At 34.5% G+C, this 19441-nt stretch overlaps 4 protein-coding genes and 1 long non-coding RNA gene across 8 annotated transcripts; 2 read left to right on the top strand and 3 right to left on the bottom strand.

Annotated features, from left to right (window-relative positions):
* Nucleotides 1-220: 220 nt before the first annotated feature.
* On the bottom strand, nucleotides 221-8520 carry LOC136408700 (ATP-binding cassette subfamily G member 4). 2 transcript variants are annotated; one of them, XM_066389825.1, is made up of 9 exons: nucleotides 8238-8520; nucleotides 7190-7311; nucleotides 5017-5134; nucleotides 2608-2794; nucleotides 2240-2444; nucleotides 1549-2171; nucleotides 1232-1501; nucleotides 1020-1175; nucleotides 221-961 (listed from the first exon to the last, which is right to left on the bottom strand). In XM_066389825.1, exons 1-9 carry the CDS (start codon nucleotides 8276-8278, stop codon nucleotides 617-619), a joined length of 2067 nt encoding a protein of 688 aa, XP_066245922.1. In that variant the 5' UTR covers nucleotides 8279-8520; the 3' UTR covers nucleotides 221-616. The 2 variants fall into 2 exon arrangements, with proteins under 2 accessions (XP_066245922.1, XP_066245921.1); XM_066389824.1 differs by lacking the exon at nucleotides 8238-8520 and having other exon boundaries at nucleotides 7190-7677.
* A 151-nt stretch (nucleotides 8521-8671) lies between these two features.
* On the bottom strand, nucleotides 8672-11781 carry LOC136408396 (E3 ubiquitin-protein ligase RFWD3-like). The gene is made up of 9 exons (XM_066389341.1): nucleotides 11645-11781; nucleotides 11369-11585; nucleotides 10147-10421; nucleotides 9961-10089; nucleotides 9713-9906; nucleotides 9484-9661; nucleotides 9175-9428; nucleotides 8955-9122; nucleotides 8672-8906 (listed from the first exon to the last, which is right to left on the bottom strand). Exons 1-9 carry the CDS (start codon nucleotides 11649-11651, stop codon nucleotides 8781-8783), a joined length of 1548 nt encoding a protein of 515 aa, XP_066245438.1. The 5' UTR covers nucleotides 11652-11781; the 3' UTR covers nucleotides 8672-8780.
* A 137-nt stretch (nucleotides 11782-11918) lies between these two features.
* Nucleotides 11919-14971, top strand: LOC136408257 (uncharacterized). 3 transcript variants are annotated; one of them, XR_010752067.1, is made up of 4 exons: nucleotides 11919-12057; nucleotides 14343-14473; nucleotides 14532-14704; nucleotides 14760-14971. It is a non-coding gene; the product is annotated as an uncharacterized lncRNA (long non-coding RNA). The 3 variants fall into 3 exon arrangements; XR_010752069.1 differs by having other exon boundaries at nucleotides 14569-14704; XR_010752068.1 differs by lacking the exon at nucleotides 14532-14704 and having other exon boundaries at nucleotides 14760-14964.
* LOC136408256 (uncharacterized) lies at nucleotides 11925-14457 on the bottom strand. The gene is made up of 8 exons (XM_066389131.1): nucleotides 14310-14457; nucleotides 14030-14255; nucleotides 13698-13973; nucleotides 13259-13644; nucleotides 12958-13177; nucleotides 12673-12907; nucleotides 12451-12616; nucleotides 11925-12401 (listed from the first exon to the last, which is right to left on the bottom strand). The coding sequence occupies exons 1-8, from the start codon at nucleotides 14455-14457 to the stop codon at nucleotides 12031-12033; spliced, it is 2028 nt and encodes a 675-aa protein (XP_066245228.1). The 3' UTR covers nucleotides 11925-12030.
* A 1053-nt stretch (nucleotides 14972-16024) lies between the features above and the next one.
* On the top strand, nucleotides 16025-18982 carry nclb (no child left behind). The gene is made up of 11 exons (XM_066389184.1): nucleotides 16025-16203; nucleotides 16770-16828; nucleotides 16978-17078; nucleotides 17399-17578; nucleotides 17634-17779; nucleotides 17836-17950; nucleotides 18005-18169; nucleotides 18226-18393; nucleotides 18448-18586; nucleotides 18641-18780; nucleotides 18832-18982. Exons 1-11 carry the CDS (start codon nucleotides 16117-16119, stop codon nucleotides 18939-18941), a joined length of 1410 nt encoding a protein of 469 aa, XP_066245281.1. The 5' UTR covers nucleotides 16025-16116; the 3' UTR covers nucleotides 18942-18982.
* The last annotated feature ends 459 nt before the right edge of the window (nucleotides 18983-19441 follow it).

Below are 19441 nucleotides of genomic sequence, written 5' to 3' on the forward strand. Positions count from 1 at the left end.
CATGTTGGCTTTTGTTCTGTTAGAATAATTAAAGCTATGTAGCTGGGCAAATGTTAATCGAATGGCTTCTGGGTAATGAAAATTTTATGTGTAAAAGTTATAAACATCTATAGATACGAAAAACTTTAAAACATTTAAAATTTGAAGTTAGCGGAGATGTATATTAAACGCTTTCTAGCATTGAAAACTGATGAACGGGCTTGAAATAAAAATGCATGACTGATAATAATAGTCTCTCTTCTTAGTATATATCGTCTCACAAAATTAACAATAGTAGCAATGTAATAAAAACGTTACAAAAATAGTAGCCACTATAGTTTTGCTTAAGTACCTATAAACTACGTCATTTATTTCGTAACAATTGCAACAAATTCCATATTATACTTTTCAATGAGAATCCGCATTGTGAAAACATTTTTTCTCCCAAGATTATTTTCTCGGAAAATCGACCAAAAACGTAACGAACAACTGGCAAGGTAATTTTAAAAAAGTCTCACAGCCCCTTATATTAATATATAAATATAATCACTACCGCGTGTTCACTATCCCATTATACTTGTCCGGTAGATCTAGTGTGATGGCTGGTGCAAATAAATATATTTTACTTAACAAAAATTTAACGGTTAGTCTTAAGTTTCCACTTCAAAAATAGATAAGCGGCAATTCTGAGGACGACAAATATCGCCAGTAAGGCCACCACGTCTACTAGATAGCTGGAATTTATCATATCGAGTTCCTCCAAGGTAATTTGCGGCGACTTGAAGTGACAATAACTGACAAAACACTGGAGTTTTACTCTGTTGAATCCATAAGTGGCTAAGGCAGTTCCTTCGAATCCATATCTAATATAGGAAAGATATGTAATCCAGCGTAAGTAGACTGGAATTGCGTCGAAGGAGACGAAGAAACCGGAAAATAAAAGGAAGGGGACGGACATTACTGGAGCCAAAAATACTCCGTTCTGTAAGAGATTTTTTCGATGATAAATTGGGTTTTCAGTTGTTTTTTTGTGCGTTTACCTGGACGTTCATGGCAGCACCAACAACTAACCCAACACTTTGGGCAACGAAAGAAACTAACAAACAAGCGCCTAGGAACATGCCAAATCTGAAGAACTCCATTGGTTGAGCTGTCATCAGATAAACGATTGTAACGTAGATAATACAGAAAATAGTCTGAAATCAATAATATTTCCTGTAAAATCTGTTCCTGACTTCATTTAATACTTTACCTGAAAGGGCATATCGGACACAGTTATGGCGAAATAATAAGATCGTAGCGAGTACCACCGGTTAAAATGCTCTTTGAGCAATACAGGCATTTCCAAGGGGAAAGACAAAATAGTAATGGTCATGGATGTGTACATGAGGAAGAGCATGTTGAAAAATAAGAAGCCCAAATTGGAGAGAACTTTGTTTCCGTCATTGCCAATTTGCCAATATAGAGCGCCGATCAGGAACCCGACCAAAATATGTGCGAACAAACGCAAATACATTAGAGTCTGCAAAAAATTGCTATATTGTGAAATTAAGTGAATTGCCAACTTACCCAATCCCTGCGGCTGAACAGTAAAGTCCTGTTCAAAATAATGAAAAATTGTTGCAATTGTGTGTTTCCATATCTCTTTGTAGGAGTCAAATCTTCAGGCTCATCTCCCAATAAAGCCGATTGCACAGTAATTTTGTCTATAGATTCTTCTTTGGCATCCCCTTTGGTAATATCATTAACAACATTCTTGGGCAAATTATTAGTAGTAGTAGTAGTACTATTGTATACGGGTTCTGAGTGCACTTTCCAACTGTTCGTATTAGATCCAGCCGCAACCATGGTATTTTTGATATCATGAGCGAATTTGTCGGAGTTATTTAATCCGTCAGTTATCTCCAAAACAGGCAATGCTTTTCCGTCTTGAATGTCCTCTTTCCCGTTCTTAATTGCATTTACCAGAGTCCTAGTATGGTTGCCATATTCCCCACAAGCCACCTCAATAATATATGATGCAGGGTTATGGTAAGAAGGGCATTGCAGGCCTAATTGACCCAGAAATTCTACTAGACGGGTAGTGGAGCCTTGGTAGACACATTGACCGTCAGCTAGTGTATATAAGTGATTGAACATTTCGAATAGTCTGGCGGAAGGCTGATGGATGGTGCAGATGATGGTCCTGCCATCTAATTGGAAGAAAAAGTAGTTGGTGATGTTTCAGTTCGTAAGAAATTAAGACTGTAATATCACAAACCTTCAGCAAGGGTTTTTAACAGCGAAATACACTGAAAGCAAGAGGAAGAATCCAATCCGCTGGTGGGTTCATCGAAGAACATTATAGGCGGATTGCTAACCAATTCCAAAGCTATGGATAATCGTTTTTTTTGTCCCCCGGAAAGGCCGCTAGTCATAGTTTTTCTATGCTCGACAAGGCTTAAAGTGTCTAGAATATCTGTGATCTGCGAGAAATAAAAATGTTTCACTTTTTATTATTGTAATAAAACTATAACATTACATTAATTATCGCTTATTCTTTGGGCATTGCAAGAAATGCTAAATGCATGAATTCAAATTGTAAATTTAACCTATTAAAACTACTCGTACAATACGCATAGTGCTTACAATGTCGTCTCTCTCTTCTGGAGATTTATCCCCTATTTTAAGCTTAGCAGCCACCTCCATAGCTTCATTTACTGTCAAATTTCCGTGCAACTGGTTGTCTTGTCTGATGTAGGCAGAAAGCTTACGGAATTTACTCAGATTACGAGGACGCTCGTTCATCAAGACTTGTCCTTTGGTCCCGGTAGTACTATGGAAAAAAATGGTAAATTAGAGAGAAAATAATGAGAAAGTTGAACACACGGAGAGACAAAAACGAGGGCAGAGTTTTAATTGTGTGTCTTTTTAATAACGAGTTTTAAAATTGGCCTCCTTGGGCAAGAAGATCGTTAAAACAAAACCAGCAGAAGTCACCAAGGTCGTGTCTATTTAAAAATTATTGAAGGATTTTGACGTCACAAAAGGGTCTTCTGGATTATTTAAAACGTTCTTTGCGCAGGTGAGAACCTTGAACAGCAGATGAAATATTTGACAAAGTAAATATGCATAAAATTCCAAGTTTTTGTACAAGGTTAAACTCGATGCCCCGTCCACTTTAGGCGAAACTGGTTGGGTATCAGTAAATAAGAGAACATAAGATAAAACGACTAGTTTATGAATTGAAATTCAAAAAGAAAATATTCTTGCCCAGAATCATACTTTTTTCTTTTTAGAACTTGAATATTTCATAAATTCTACAGAAATTTTGCTCTTTTCCTATTTCTTTGCTACTTTTTTTCCCCTTAAACTTATCCCCAAAATTGGACAAATTTCGGCAGTTTCCATAATAAGTTGATCTGATGCTTGCTTGAGGTTTTCTCTTGTTTTTCCTTCCATTCTTGCCAGCTTATATCCGCATGTACGTATATCTTCAGACATGTGCAACATGATGTATGTGTACCCTAATTATACGCACACATGCCTAATAAAGCCAATGAATAGAAACCCGTGTCGGGGTTGCTCAACATCCTCTTTCCATTTGTACTTGAAAACTAATTATTTTCGTGGACTTACTACTAAGTCTTCTTACTTTTATGCTCATTCACATGAACTTTTCCACTAGAATCATTAATGCCCCACTTTGATGACGCAATACTTCGCTGCTTTCTAATTCATATTGATCACTTTAACGTCTGCTATTTGCTTTTCAATGATACTACAAAGCGGGCAAGAAATCGTGCTCTAGTAAAGAAAAACCCCAAATTTCGGTTTCATATTCGCCTTGTCTAGGTTTCTGGGTGAAATTATTAAATTCCAGTTCGTCACTCATTAGAGACTGGAAAGAAAAAATAAATATTTCAAAATTAGACTTTCTTGGAGACCTCTAAAACTCGTGTCCACAGGCATGTAAACAGAACCGTAAATTATCGATGAAGCAACTACAGAATGCAATAAATTTTTATATAACAGTGAAAACACACATTTCACAATATGACATCTCAAACTCTTCTATATCCACGTGTTTACATAGTGAATTCGAAACCTCCAGAAAACTCATTAAATCTCGGTTAAATTGGTACTTCCTGTAATTTAATTGTTTTAATTCCAGCATATGTAGCTGTTCGCCTTGCTATTACTATGCAACATTTTTATGAGCTCAAAAGCATAATAGTGTCAGGGTATTTGCGACGTCTTTGTTGGGAAAACGGCGATCATCAAGGAGAACACGGACATCACGTGCCCGGGTCCGTGTCCGAGTGCCGAAGTCCGGCAAGAGCAAAAGTCGAAGATAAAGGCTTAATGAGTCAGTTTTGAGATTTTAATTCCTCTACCCGAACGCTTCATTATTTATTATTGCACATACTGATTACTGATAAAGTAATAAAAGCGACCTTCGGCACATTGTAATACCCACGATAATTATTTCGTAGTTTCCACAAGTGGGGTAGGTACAAATATATATAATATAATATAATATTATATATATACATGTGCTGGATAAAGGAAATGTTTTAGAGATTATGCATAATATCTAGAATAAATATCAGGTAAAAACAGGTGTATAGAAAGGGAGGGAAGTAATTTTTCTTTCTCAAATCCACACATTTCCATATAATCCCAATCCCAATATACCTGATAAGATAATTTCGCCATATAACAAACTAAGATTATAGATTTCATAGTACACATTCTTATCTCTCGATTTACGGTTCATCAAACGTTTTTTCAATAAAGAATACAGGCATAACCTTGGGTCACATCCCATAGAATTAACATTCAAATGGCAAAAGTTTTGAACTTGAACAACTGGCCATTGGTCAAGGCCGTCCGACCAGTTTACCATAATCACTATATTTCCATCCCGTATATATATGTTTGTTCGTCTTTTTATCACACCATTAGATGCTTTTTATACTTCAATCATATGTAATTATTATCAAAATTACTATGCACCTTTACGTGACATCAAGTAATTAACATGTTTTAACTTACATGTATCCCGTGAGGATATTGAGGAGGGTAGATTTACCAGCGCCCGAAGGGCCCATGATGGCAGTAAGCTCTCCAGATTTAAGCCTGCCGCTGACTTCTTTCAAAATTACTTTATCCTCTAAAAAAATAGAAAGTTTTACTAGACTAAATTCTACAATAAGAGTATTCTACAAAATACAAATTTTCAAGTTTTCAAGTACTACCAAAAAATACTGATAACCAGTATGAACTAATGAAGGATTTTTTGTTAATTTATGAGTTGGGGTCAAAAGGTGATTAAATAGACTATTGTTCGCAGTTGAGTACATATGATGACGTTATGTTGTTGTCTTTATATCAGTTTTGTTCTCAGTTAATTACGCTTCAATTGACGACCACTCATAGCTATTTAATATTGTGGGAAAATTATTTTTCAATGACTTAAAATAGCTTTTTAAAAATATATGTTTATACATAGTGCATACTTTATAATAGTTCTAGATTCTATTTACAGTTAATGGCCCTAATAGTTGCGATTTGAATATGACATTCCTGAAAATTTATTAAAAATCGTAGATTTGTTTTATTGTCTTAAGATAGGCATTCGACTATGTGGATTTTGACATTCTTATAAAAAAACCTAGAATGTTACAATTTTTTCATTTAGAATGTAAACTTCCTTGCATCCTATCTTTCTGGCTGACAAGTAACCATTAATATATACCTCCCTACAGAGCGAGGGATTCTGATTGAAATCCCCAGAGCTCCATCCTAGGACCAATTTTCTTTTTAATTTACATAAATACACAATACCATGAGCAGTAGAACTTATATGTAGATGTTAGCTTTTTATTAAATTTTCCGAGAATAGAGTAAAATCTTGGTTTTCTACATAGAAACTTTTACTAAAACTTGACTGAAAGAGTTGTGTGCGCTTTGCGGAATCTAAAGAACACTAAGACCCACCATGAGGTCAAGTTTCTCAGCGTGGTCTTAGACCTGCTGTTTTGGAAGAACAAATATGTTGCCGCCCTGTGAAGTGACCTTATGAGAGATGTTTATATTCTCAGAAATCTCAGTGACAATGTCTTGACTATTGTACTCAATGGAAAGTTCCATAGGAATTACGTCAAAATGGTTCAATGACTCAGACCAAACATGTGTAATGTCAGCAAACACATGTCATTTTGACGTCATTCCTTGAGAGAGTACTACTTTCATGGTCTGGCCCTTGGGGACACTATGAAGATGGGCAGGGTTTCTTTCTCTTCAGAGAAGGACAGTGAGGCGAATGGCTGGATTAGGGCACAGGGACAAGTGTTAAGGTGCTGTCATACCACTTGGTATATCAAGTTCTATATATTTTAGACTATTTGAAGCATGCGCGACAAAATCGCAATGTGTTTGCAACACACAGAAGTGAGTCTCAAAATGAGGCCAGAGCATGTAACTGCATGGTTACTGGTTTTTGGCAAAGTCAAAAGATTTAGGGTGGCACTAGTTACTATGGGAAATTTTATACTAATTCTACTTTTTAAATGTTAAGTACCCTAAATTAAACTAAAAGCCTTTAAATACAAGGACAAAAAGTTTAAGTTAGTCTAATATAGTATGATAATTGTCCTTTGTTGTCATCATAATACAACATGATGCATAAAACTTGTACAGAAAGCTGACCAGCAAGGTAAGGAGATATGAACTTTCAATGTTATATATATATATACCTGTATTATTTGCTCTGTAAACAGTCATTTGTATCATCATCTGAAAGCCAAATTTCTATGTTGTGCATTATGTTATGTGTTATGCATTGTATTAATCTAGCTTATTTGTACTTGTACTAATTATTTTTGAAATATTTACATTTGAATAGTGCAATTTTTGCATTTTTAAACCTGATAGATTTTAAATGGTACCTGTTACAGAAAAAGTTATTTACATTACAATACAATTGTAACATAAACGACTATAAAAAGAACAATTATATATAACATTTTTCACACACATTGCAAGTATACTGAACAATGAAGATGTAGTTTGATAAAAAGTTTTTGAAGCAAACTTATTTTTGATAACTTGTTATTATAATGTGTTATTTCACTTAGTTATCTTTTGCATGACCGTTTTGTGCCTTGCAATGGAAAAGTATACCCAGATTATATATATCAAATGTCTCCAATTCTCCTATACTTACCCTTTTCTTGTTTCACTGTAAAACTTAGATCAGCAAAGGACAAGTCCACTTTCTCTCGTTTAACCACATGGGCCAGCCTTTTCTGCCGTGGAGGCACAATTTGCACTTTGACATCAGAAGACCTAGGTTCCAATAAAATGTTCTCATTAACATTCTTCACACTAGTACTGGCCATTGTTTAAACAATGTTTTTGGTTTAAACATCAAATTATTAGTGAACAAAGGATATGCGAGTCCAAACTGTTTCACATACTCTCAATTGTGGTTCAAAGGGAGGAGAGGAGCGGACTTTGAACTGTTTTAAAAAATTGATAAATTAACATGCGTTCACTGGCACTGATAAAATGGGAATGAGCGATTCAGGTACACATAAATTTGATTATAATCTATACTGCAATGTCTACAAAGTTCAAAAAGTATCAAACATGAAAAAAATTTGGTTTATTTATCAATGTGTCAGGAACAGCTGATGCATAAAAATTGAAATAATCTGAGAAAAATATAATAATTCTGTCTTTGTTTGGCGCAATAAATCGAAACGTAATAAACATACTCTGCAATCAGCTGACGTCACTATGCTTTGAAATGAAGCGCCAGTTATCTTTAAGAAATTCGGAACCTAAATCGGGTAGCGCAGGGTTGCCATCATTGCCAAGGGTTACGGAATATCTCAAGCAACAAGGATTTATTTTTACTTTTTATTATTAATGAATTTTTTTTATAAAAGACTAAAAAAACAGTTATATTTTTATGTACAACCGGTTAAGGTAACAATTAGTCTTATATAATGTAGTAAGTTTTGACTGCGTAAATAAACATGGTACATGAAAAAATGTTTAATTGGCTAAATTAGGTTTACTACTTGAAAGTTACGTGTCGGCGAAGCAAATTACCTTGAAGACTGCGTCAGAAGATATAAAATAAGTAAAAATCGTCATTTGATGGTGTAACAAAACTTTTGCAAAAACGCAGATTTAACCAGCATCACTATCTTAAATGCTGATATTAACTTCCACTTTAAGTTACGTTTACAATGTATAAAACTTACCAGTTATTATTCATCAGCAAAAAATTCTTCTTAATATCCATCTTATATGGCACTTTTACTGAACAACAACCATACAAGATGAAAATTTCCTAAAACCACCTCACACAGTTCCTTGAAACGGCGCTTTTACCAACTCTCTCTTTTGACTCGCGTTCGCACCGGTGTTGGGCAACCAAATTAAATATCATTACTGATCCGTTCAGTTTTTAGATAGTTATTTACTACCATATTGTAATCATTGACGTAAAGACGAGAATCGTTTATTTGGCGCATCTGCGACTTAGTTGCAGATGACCCGTGAAGGACCTTTCTTGTTTATATGAAAGAATAAGGCGAAGAACGTGTGAAGATCCAATTTTGTATGTCGATTATCTCTAGTCAAGCAATTTTTTTTCAATAAGGGTCACGGTAATTTAAATTACGCAAATAACTCTTAAAGAAACATTCATATAATTCAATAGTAAAAGAACTTGCATTTAAACAATGGAACTTAATAGATACTTAAATGGATAGAAAATAGATATTCATGCAAAAATATATCTCTTACGCCCCATTGAACCTAAAAAACTCCATTCTCTTCTCATTAAGATACGCCAAAAATTTCCCATGTACAGTGTCCACTCCTTTGATATCTAGCACTACATTATCGTGCGTAGGACAAGACCCCACCTAAAACCAACAGTCTTTTCTCGTCCTTACTAACTGCGTAATTCCTACCTCTTCCCCAGTGTTTAAGCTGTACAGTAAAATGCTCCTGCGCGTCTCATGATGGCCTGCCACCATGTTATTAGACATGAAACACGAAGTGTTTGCTAGCAATTTCGCAGTGTTGCCCCCTTTGAATGTGTGAACAATGTTACAAGTTATTCTATCAGGGTCGTCAATCTAAAATAATTTGAATTTAAAATTGTTCTTAAAACTCTCAATCCATGAGCACCTTTTCTAGATAACCCACAGTATGGCGAGCGAAACCAACTTGAGTGCTAGGTCTAGAGCTGACTAAAATCTGCTTTATGCCCGAATTATATTTAAGGGACAAAAATGGTCCTTCCAAAGGCAAGAGATGTCGGCTGTTTGTACCATCCGGGTAAAATTCAAATGCCCAAACTGAACTGAGCTTTGCAGTCAATAAAATAAAAGGTTTAGAGGCTTCCTGAACCCCAACTACTGATACCACAGGACTAAAGTCTCCTACCCAATAACATTAAAGTCACAATTCAGACCAAACTTAATATCACATGAATACCTGGAATGTTTAAAGAGTCAAGGGGCTGTGGAAAATACCTTATATCAAAAATATTCACAGTCCCATTCTGAGTCCCAACAGACAATTCTGTATCGGCCCTAGGGCTCCAAGAACAAGCCCAGGGGGCCGATTCTAATGTCATAGAGCAAATTGTTTGTGTAGTGTGACTGTCTGTTACCTAAATGAAGTCAGTGTTATAATGTCAAAAAAGAAGTTAATAGGTACTTACTTTCACAGTCTTATCAGAAGAAACAGTCATAATTTTTGTCCCGTCGGGATTCATTTTCAAGTCCCTAATGGGGCTTTTATGTAAGGGGGCGAATTTAATCGGTCTATAGCTAGCTAAAGATAGTTTTTTGATGCCGAAACCTCCAAATAGATCTATAGAAGGTTTGGCAGCTATTACTATCAAGTCTTGAGGCACTAGAAGACTATGAAATGGAGACAAATTTAAATAAAACATAATATGAATCTAACCACAAATATCAAACACTCGGCAGTCTCTGCAGTTGCTTTTGTTACACACCTCCACAGATTTCTCCATATATAGTCTGATTCTGTTTAAGGGACTTTGAAGTGTCATGCGAAGATCTGTAGGCCTACTACCTAAATCAAAAAGTCTCCCAATGATTTTGCCACAATTTTTTTAACTAAAATACAGACCTAAAGTAAATTCCTGCACCTTCTTTTTGAGCTGTTCAATCTCAGCTTGCAGCACATACTCCTTACTAATATATTTAGTTATGTTTTGAAGAGCAGTATTCTTTTGCATCACAGCACTCTCCAGTTGCTCCCTCATGTTTTCCAACTCCATATTATCAACCGCAATTAATTTTTTTGCATATATGAAACGAATATCAGATTTTTTGCCAGGTTTCTTGCATGTGGGGCAGCTTTTTTGAGATTGAGATTCCAGCCATCGTAAAATGCATTTGTGGCTATATTTATACATTTCAAGAGTTAGAACAATTTTTAGGAGATATAATTAAAGATCATATAATGTAATAATGATTGAAGATAAGAAGGAAGAAATGAAAGATGTAGGTATACATTGTTGAACCAGAAAAGCATTAAGCACACACATTGAACACCTTCAGAAAAATATGCATGTTTTACTATGCAAGTCCTGCCATGCTCACACTGTTTTGTCACACAACCTGGCCAGTACTATCAGATTGACAATAATTAAAATACTTGAAGAGGCCAAGCCCAAGGAATGCTCTAATTCTGTGAATTGTGCTCTGAAATATGTTTCCAATTATTGCTGGTAGTACCTTTCCTAATATTATTTCGAATTATTTGGTTGTTTGATGAGCTGTTAATTTAAAATATGTAAGAAGAAGGGGTGTAAATGTACATCTTTTCAACGTTTTGATGATTTCTCTATTTATGCCAGGGCAATCTTGATATTTCTATTAGTATCTGATAAACTGAAAACCTAGGTGAAAACCATTATGAAATGTGATGGTGTTGATCATGATAGGGTAAGCACTATATGTATATATATGTCTATAACCGTTAAGGATTTTAAAAATATTAAAAAAATTGAAACTTTATTACTAACTTTATATTTATTGCACCCATTTTTCCCTAAATACTAAACATTCCAATTATAAACTATTTTTCACTGCAAATAAGTCTTCTATTCGTTTAGGATCAATTATTGTAGGCAGACCATTGCAAGAGGTAGATTGCTAAGGTATTTTGATGTACACACTAGACATATTTCTAAGATACTTTAGTATACAAAAGTTTATCAGGAATCTATTCTTTAGAGAATTAGTTGAATCAAAATACTGTAAATTAAGGTTCTACCCAATACACATTTCCTTCTTTTTTTATGTGGAAAAATGACTCATGCATAAATGAGTACAAATTGTCTTACCCAAATAAGTGCCCACATTTTAAAGCACAAATTCTATGGTCTCCACAGTTAGTCCAAGCTTCAAGACAAACAGGGCAAATGCTACCATCATCATCATCCTCAAATGGGGCTGGTGACTTTGAAGTCCCCTGAGAATTTTGTGACTGTGCTACAAGATTGTCATCAGCATTTTCTAGGTCTTTTCTGTGTTCGTCAGGAGCTTCAGTATCCATTTTTTCTTTAAATATTCAATCCATCGGTTTTGAGGCTCCTTTAAGTAGATTTTTATGTGCTTACCTTCCATTCTTAGTTAAATTACTGTGAGGATTGGGACGATTGTTTGGTTTTTTAGGGAATTAAATGAAAGCTTAAAAAACAGTTCAAATAGAAAACAATTTAATAAATTTGATTGATTTTAATAAAAAACAACTTTCTGGCAATTTCAAAATAAATAAAACACCTAACCTCATTTTTAGGTAAAACATCTAACCTCACTTTTAAATAATAACAGAAAACTATTTCTCTACTCCCAGCATATTTTAAAAAATTTTACCATTCGGGAAATAAAACACATAAATTGAAAGTACATCAATTATCTGACTATAATATTTAATATTTGTTAATAAAGTAACAAACTCTCTTCAACGCTTTAAGGCCATGACGCTTATTTTACATTAATCTCACTAATTGCGCACTCCACATATCGACAGGTATGTATGTTCATGTTTCAATTTAACAACCGGCACAAAGGTGTAAACCAAACACATATTTTCTGCGAATTTCCTCAAAATCTCCTGCAGCGGTGTCATATCCTCAAATTTCACAACTGAAAAAAACACTTTCAAATTATAGACACATTCTGAATCACTTTCATGTCCATGTTTCAGTTTGTCAATACAATACTCTACAGTTTCCTTAAACACATCGTTTTCAAACAATTCATCTGATCCCGCACTCTCAATTCGACAAATTATTGCAGCTACATTGCTTTCATAATTCAGACGCCTGAAGAGGCAAATTGAGTAACTGCCTATGCATTTTCCAGTTTCCTCATCTGAAAACCCTTCTGTCAACTCTTTTTCAAATAGAACTAAAATACTTACATTCAAACTGGTTATTGTACTTATGTGCCCAAACATGCCACTCAATGAGAGCCCCTTGTGGTAACCCTGTTACCACCACATACTCAACAATTGCATTATTGGTTTTGGTCTCCCAATGCTTCCTAGCAACCTCAATATAAGAACTATGAGTAACATAGCAAATGCCCTAGAAAAAACTCCTTTAAAATCATACTGAAATTCATTATTTTTATTTCTCCGTACTTGAACTACATCTCGGACATTTATCCCTGAATTAACTCCTTTGAGCACTCTATCAATATGCCTGACTACCAATTTACTTTGTGCTTTGATCCCTCCAGGAATCATTTGCATGTTACCAGGAACAAGACCAATTTGCCCTGCCAAATAAATAAAATCCCTTACATGAACAGCTTGGCTGTATGGTCCAATATTACATGGGGCCCAATGGGAGATGCTTTGGACGTGCATTGTGTGTCTATAAGAACGTCAAATAGGTATTGAAAGCGCACTCGGACAAAATCGAACCTTTCAAATTTACTTTCTTCAGAGGAATTTTTCCAGGACAAAGCTTCAATGATGACAGGGCTATTTATTGGAACCTCCACGCATGCCCTTGAGGGCGGATTCACATGAGGAAAGTCATCAATGTATGCTTTGTTTAAATGTACAAACTCAGACATATCATTGATATATAAAGTAACAGAGCAAATATCTTTTATTGAATGGTTATTTGCCTCTAAAACGGCTACAAAAAAGCCAAATTGGTTTAGCACCCATTAGGTTTAAAATTAAGCAATTTACATGCCAATTTCCAATGCATACCTACACTTTAGTTTACTTATTGCCTCTTCTAGTGCTACCCTAGAGGATGTAGAATTGCCTTGAAGGGCTCCAATCCACAACCAACCCTCTTTGCTAAACCCATAGTTTTCCTGCTGTATTAGCCGAGATTTCAATTTAAAATCAATGTCCAGTGAGCAATCCCCTGACGCATCTGAATCTACTTCATCAAGATTATGATGATGAGTTAAATTTTCATCTTCACTATCGCTTTGATTGACATAACCATAACTGTCCTTCAAAGGAAGACCCTCTAATCTAGCATGTAAGTCTAGAGGAGGTAATTTAAATTCCAGAACCAAAGAGTTAAACTTCAGAAACCCTACTGGGGCTACTGGATCATTTTGATGCATTACGACCTCAGAATCCACACTGCAAATCCATGCAAGTTCTTGTTCCATTTAATCTTCCACTTAATAACTTACACAACGATTCGACTTTTAAATAATGGACAATCAAGGGTTAAAGTTTCATACTCTCCTCCTTCCCCACACACATTCAAGCCATATTTTTCATGCATCGCCAGTAAATGTGGCTGAAGAAGACTTAAACTGCGTCCCAAATGTTTTTTCGGCTCGAGCCCCAAAGTGGCAACTTTGATTATTATAGCATCAACTTCACATTTCAACATTTCATCTAATAGCTGCTCCTGGCTTCTCTGCCACAAATAAGTCAGTGGTGTGAGCTTCAGTCTGATACACCTAATTTATATCAACCCATTAATGTGATTATATAAATAAATGAAATATACACTTACACATTTTCAACTCTAACTCTTTGGTAATCACTTAAAATTGCACCTACAGAGACTGCATCAAATTCTATTTGTTTCTGTATGTCTTGTAGTAAGGAGTGAAGGTCCTCGACTTCATCATTTTCACAGGGGTCATAGGTTCTACCTCTTTTCACTGAGACTCCCAGAGTTTCTTTTTTGAATAGAGGTAGATCTATGGCCTGGGCTATTAAATCTATGGCTTCATGACCTAAAACAGTTTTCTAGAAGTTTTACTATTACAGAAGTTTATCTTTGTTCTTACCCACACTTTGATACATATAACTATCTATTTCAGTTCTATTGTGAGGAACTAAATTTGCAAGGGCAACTATAGTGTGCCCTGCAGCGATGCACTGCATCATGTTAAAGGTGCTGTCTTTGCCTCCGCTAACTAAAGCTACTACTCTCATCCTGGATTATCTAATGGTAACACTATAGTAATATTTTTACTGAAATCCAAAATTACTAATACATATAAAAATAGGTTTATTGGTATTTACTAAAAGACATGTTTATGGCAGGTTTACAAATAAAAAATTAACTCATAGAGAGGCCAAAATATTTATAAACAAATATGCAATTAAGCATACTACTTTGTGTCTAATCAATAAAACATTTGAAATTCTGGCAATGACGGGATTTGAAGTACAAAGGATAGTAAGCAGGTAGTAGAAAACTTGCTTTGATTTTATATTAAACATGTTATTTTTAGACAATTACAGGAGCAAGGAAAGTCAACATGTTTGGCTGTTTGTATATCTGTATTTGCTGTGAAATGGTAAATAATGGGACTCCATTTTAATAGTTATTTTCCAAGACTCATTAAAAAGCATTTCACTGAACCCAAATAGGAGTGTTACTAAATAATGACAAAGCTGAATTGGCAAGAAAAGGAGCTCTATTCTTATGTAATCATATAGTATGAAATCAAGTATAGATGTGAATTAATAGTTGTATTAAGCTTCTAGTATCATGCAAAATAAAAAATCAAACACGAACAAAAGGATGGAGCAAACCTAAATAAAAAGTAAGAATAGAGAAAAGTTATGGAAGTAATGTAATTTGCTTGATAATTTCATAATTACTTGTTTAACTATATCTGGGACTCAGAGGCTCTGTAAGTAAATTAAATAACTATAACTAAATTGATGGGGTAGGTCTGGAATATTAACAGTGTGGAATTTTTTAAGTTAAGACTCAAAAGGGCATACATAAGTATTGCTATTATATACAGAGCTTCTATCTTTTGCATCACAGATATAAGTTGGTAACCAGCTAATTTAAAAAAATATATGTTCAAAGGAATACCTAATTATTTCTATCCATTGATGCCTACTTACCTAATAACAATAAAAGCAAGAGGGCAAAGGGCTATGTGAGGAGTCTAAAATAGTGCATATCTTCTTAGTAATGTTGCAATCACCTTGCCATTAGATATCCTATACTCTAGACTATAGATTATACGTTATAAGCATTATTTTTACACTCGATTATAATGCGTTTTGGAAATATTTACTAAAAACAGGAAAAGCTATCCCAAACTCAAAATTCAATAATGAATGACAGACCCAAGGTCAAGGACAGGCGCCACACACCAATGATGGATGAGATTACATCTTAAATTTTACCTTAACTAGCTCCACCTTTGTCTACCATATGTTGCTACGTATTCTATGTCTTCTTTTAATAACGTTAATTTGGTGACTCTTCTTTTATTGTTTGAATCATTGATCACGGACATCAACATTGACAGTGACGTTTTAGCACATGCTTTTTGTGAATTTATATCCATAAGTTCAGCTCACTCCGACTATGCCACTTTCCTTTTTTATTATATGCATTTAAAGAAAGCGGGCTACATGCTGTGTGGCACACTGAGATTATTTATCTCAAGAGCACTTTTAGGTTTTTAATTATAGCTATAGTTTCCACGTTTTTTGATCTACATTTAATAAATATTTAAAAAAATTTCATTAATTAAGAAGTAATATAAATACTTTTACAAATTGTAACCCACTTCAGGGAGTTATACTTTAAGGTAGTTATACTTCGGGAGAAAATAAATAAATATGGAGAACGAGTCAGAGAGCAATGTAAATTTCGTACCCTGCATCAGATGGGTGAAACGTGGAGTAGCAAGCACAAACCCCACTAATGTAAGTATTAGTAATCAAAATAGAGACCTCAATATCCTCATATCGTTCCTTTAACTTATTACTTGCAAGCACTTGCCAAGTGCCCTTCATCCTTCAATCATAGCAGTGAATAAGGATTAGATTGTCAATGAAATTTTTGTACACCAAAATATCTCACTGTCAAAGGTATTCAAGGTCTAAAGAAGACATTTGTTGTCAAGGCTTGGTGGGCCAAACCTGCATTTATTAAAGGTGCTCCCTCAAACACAGAACTATTTTATTTAACTGAATATGGATGTTTATAACATTTTCAGTTTAACTGAAAGCTATCTAAGAATTTGGCTATGTGAAATATTCAGTTTCCTCTTCAATATAGCAGCAACATAATATCAATACTATATAACTTCAATTTTCATATGTAGCTATGTTTCTCATTCCTTCTCATAAAATGATAACAATAGTACTTCATAACTCTGTGTTTTTTAAAAGGTAAAATAATATAACTTATTCAATACACCTGTAGGTTTGCTAAGCCTTAACGCAGTATACAGGATTAAGTAGTTCCTAATACTTTCATTTCTTTTTAGGTGCAATTGTCAAAAGATGAATTGGTTCAAATCATCAATGAAACAAAGCAAAAACTCAGGTAAAAAACCCATCCAATTGCATATAAGAAATAAACTTGTAAAACTTAAAGATGTCTTATAAATATGTATGTTCCAGCTTTACAAGAATTTGTTTTTGTATTTCTCGGGGGTAAATAATCTTCAATTATTCATCATATTGAATTTTCAGTATCTCAGGCAATCCGACACAAAGCAATGGTGATGTTGCCATGGAAGCAGAGGTGGGCTCCACTGAAGATGAATTTAATTTCAATGATTATGATAAAGATGGTAATTTCATTAAATTATTATGGAAGATATAGTGATCCTAATTAAATTCTAAAAAAAGCTCAATATTCAGTGCTTGGAATTCTCAGAGCATGGATTAAATTGTGCATATAATCTGCTTCTCAGTCAAATTCCAGTTTAATGCCTCTATTGAAAGAAAAATTCTAAAATGATTAAAATTCAAACAACTTTAGTAGGAACATAGAATTTTGTTTGTTAATTTCTGTATAATAATATTTTAAATATCTTTAATGTGGCCTTTTATCTTTTCTGATATCTCAATACTGAGGTTGAATTCTTGGTTATTGTTTTACTGTCACTAGATGGCCATCATGCGGCGCAGGCACTAGGAATACACTCATTAGCTGAATTACCTGCTGAAGCTGATGACCACTTTTCTGAGTCTGATGACTCAGAAAAGGAAGATGACCTCATAAAGGCTACAGACAATTTGATTTTGGTAGGTCATGTAGAGGGTGATGCTAGTATATTAGAAGTATATGGTGAGAGAATAAAAAAACATCCATTGCTGCTGTCTGCAACAAATTTGTATTTCAGTTTACAATGAAGAAGATGAGTCATTTTATGTTCATCATGACATACTTTTGCCTACATTTCCTTTATGTTTAGAATGGTTGAATTATGAGCCAAAACAGCCCCAAGGCAATTATTGTGCTATAGGAGCTATGTCTCCCATTATTGAGGTAATTCAATCCCATAAAAAATTTCATATTGTTTGTGAAAATATATATTTGTACAGGTTTGGGATGTAGATGTCATGAATTGCATAGAACCTGCTTTCAAACTTGGCAAACCTGCCAGTACTAAAAAGAAAAGAGAAGCTGTAGGGCATAAAGATGCAGTTCTTTCCTTAGGTTGAATTATTAATATTAATAAAATTCCCTGCTTTAAAAATATTTTTAAATTAGCTTGGAATAAGACATATGAACATGTGATAGCCAGCGGATCAGTGGATCAAACAATCCTATTATGGGACATGGAAACGCAAACCCCCAATGTCACAATAAAAGCCTTTGAGGAAAAAGTGCAGTGTTTGGAGTGGCACAAATTCGAGGGCCAAACCCTATTGGCCGGTACTTAAATTTGCATTAAAACTCTTGGATGTATCACTTATTAATATTTTATGCAGGAGGGTGTGATAGCACTGTCCGTGTATTTGACTGCAGAAACCCTGAAAAACACCAAACGTGGAGATTAAGTGGCGAAGCTGAGAGGTTGATATGGAACCCTTTGCAACCTTTTATGTTTTTGGCAGGCACTAGCGATGGCTGTGTTGAGTGTTTTGACTGTAGGAAAGGTATTAATTAATTGCCTGTTGTAGTAAGATTCTCCTTATAGGTAAGTTTTGCAGGAAAATTGTGGTCGTTGACTGCACATGAGAAAGAAGTGACTGGTTTGACTATAAGCGGGCAATGCCCGGGTTTATTAGTGACTGCATCGCCAGATGAAACTGTGAAAACTTGGGATTTCACCGACGAAAATTTGCCTATGTATGATATTTGTTTGTTATCTCACAATTTATTTTGAGATATCTTTTTCTCTAGTTTAGTCAATGAAAAGGAGTTCAAAATGGGGAACATTCATTGCCTGGAACTGTGCCCAGATTCGCCCTTCGTAATCGCCTTAGGGGGCGACAAGAAGTCAAGTAATTTTACCGTTTATGACCTGCAAAATGTCGACCCCAGTGAGTGTTATTTCTACTCATAATTTTCAGTTCTACGATTTGTTATTTCAGTTAAACACACTTTCGGATCAAGAGAGTTAATTCAGCTAGTTCCTGACTCAACAGATGAAAGTAAAGCTATTAGTCGTGCAGACGAAAACCTTAACGCATCAAGTACATAAATAAAACATATTTGGATTTAAATAAATATTATTTATTTTTAATGTAGTTTGAATTTTTTTCAGAGAGATAATACTATCTTTAGTCTTTAGCGTCGTGTACAATATAATAAGTCCTCAAATTTTATCAAATAAATTTTGTTTGTAGGTATGAAATTATTACTACCTAACAAAAGCATAATGAGTAAAACTATAAAAATTATTAACCGTTTACCACAAGGAATTTTATTTGTTAGTGTTGAGTGTTTTTGTTTAGGGAAATGGTGATTAAAGTCAACACACAAACAAAATGTATCAGATGAAAAATGAGGCTAAATTATGTTTGGTTGGATAAATGCTTAAAACATCTTCCACATCCTTGACCTAAGCACAATTACATATGTTGTTGAAATCCTTTTGCCAGTGAGAAGTTATTGTTAGGTTAAAATTGACATGAAGAATAATCAAACTGGTCACATTATCTTTTTAATGTTGACAGAAATTTGGTGTTTTATTCAGATAAG

This window comes from Euwallacea similis, chromosome 4 (genome assembly GCF_039881205.1).
Source record: "Euwallacea similis isolate ESF13 chromosome 4, ESF131.1, whole genome shotgun sequence".
NCBI classification, from domain to species: Eukaryota; Metazoa; Arthropoda; class Insecta; order Coleoptera; family Curculionidae; genus Euwallacea; species Euwallacea similis.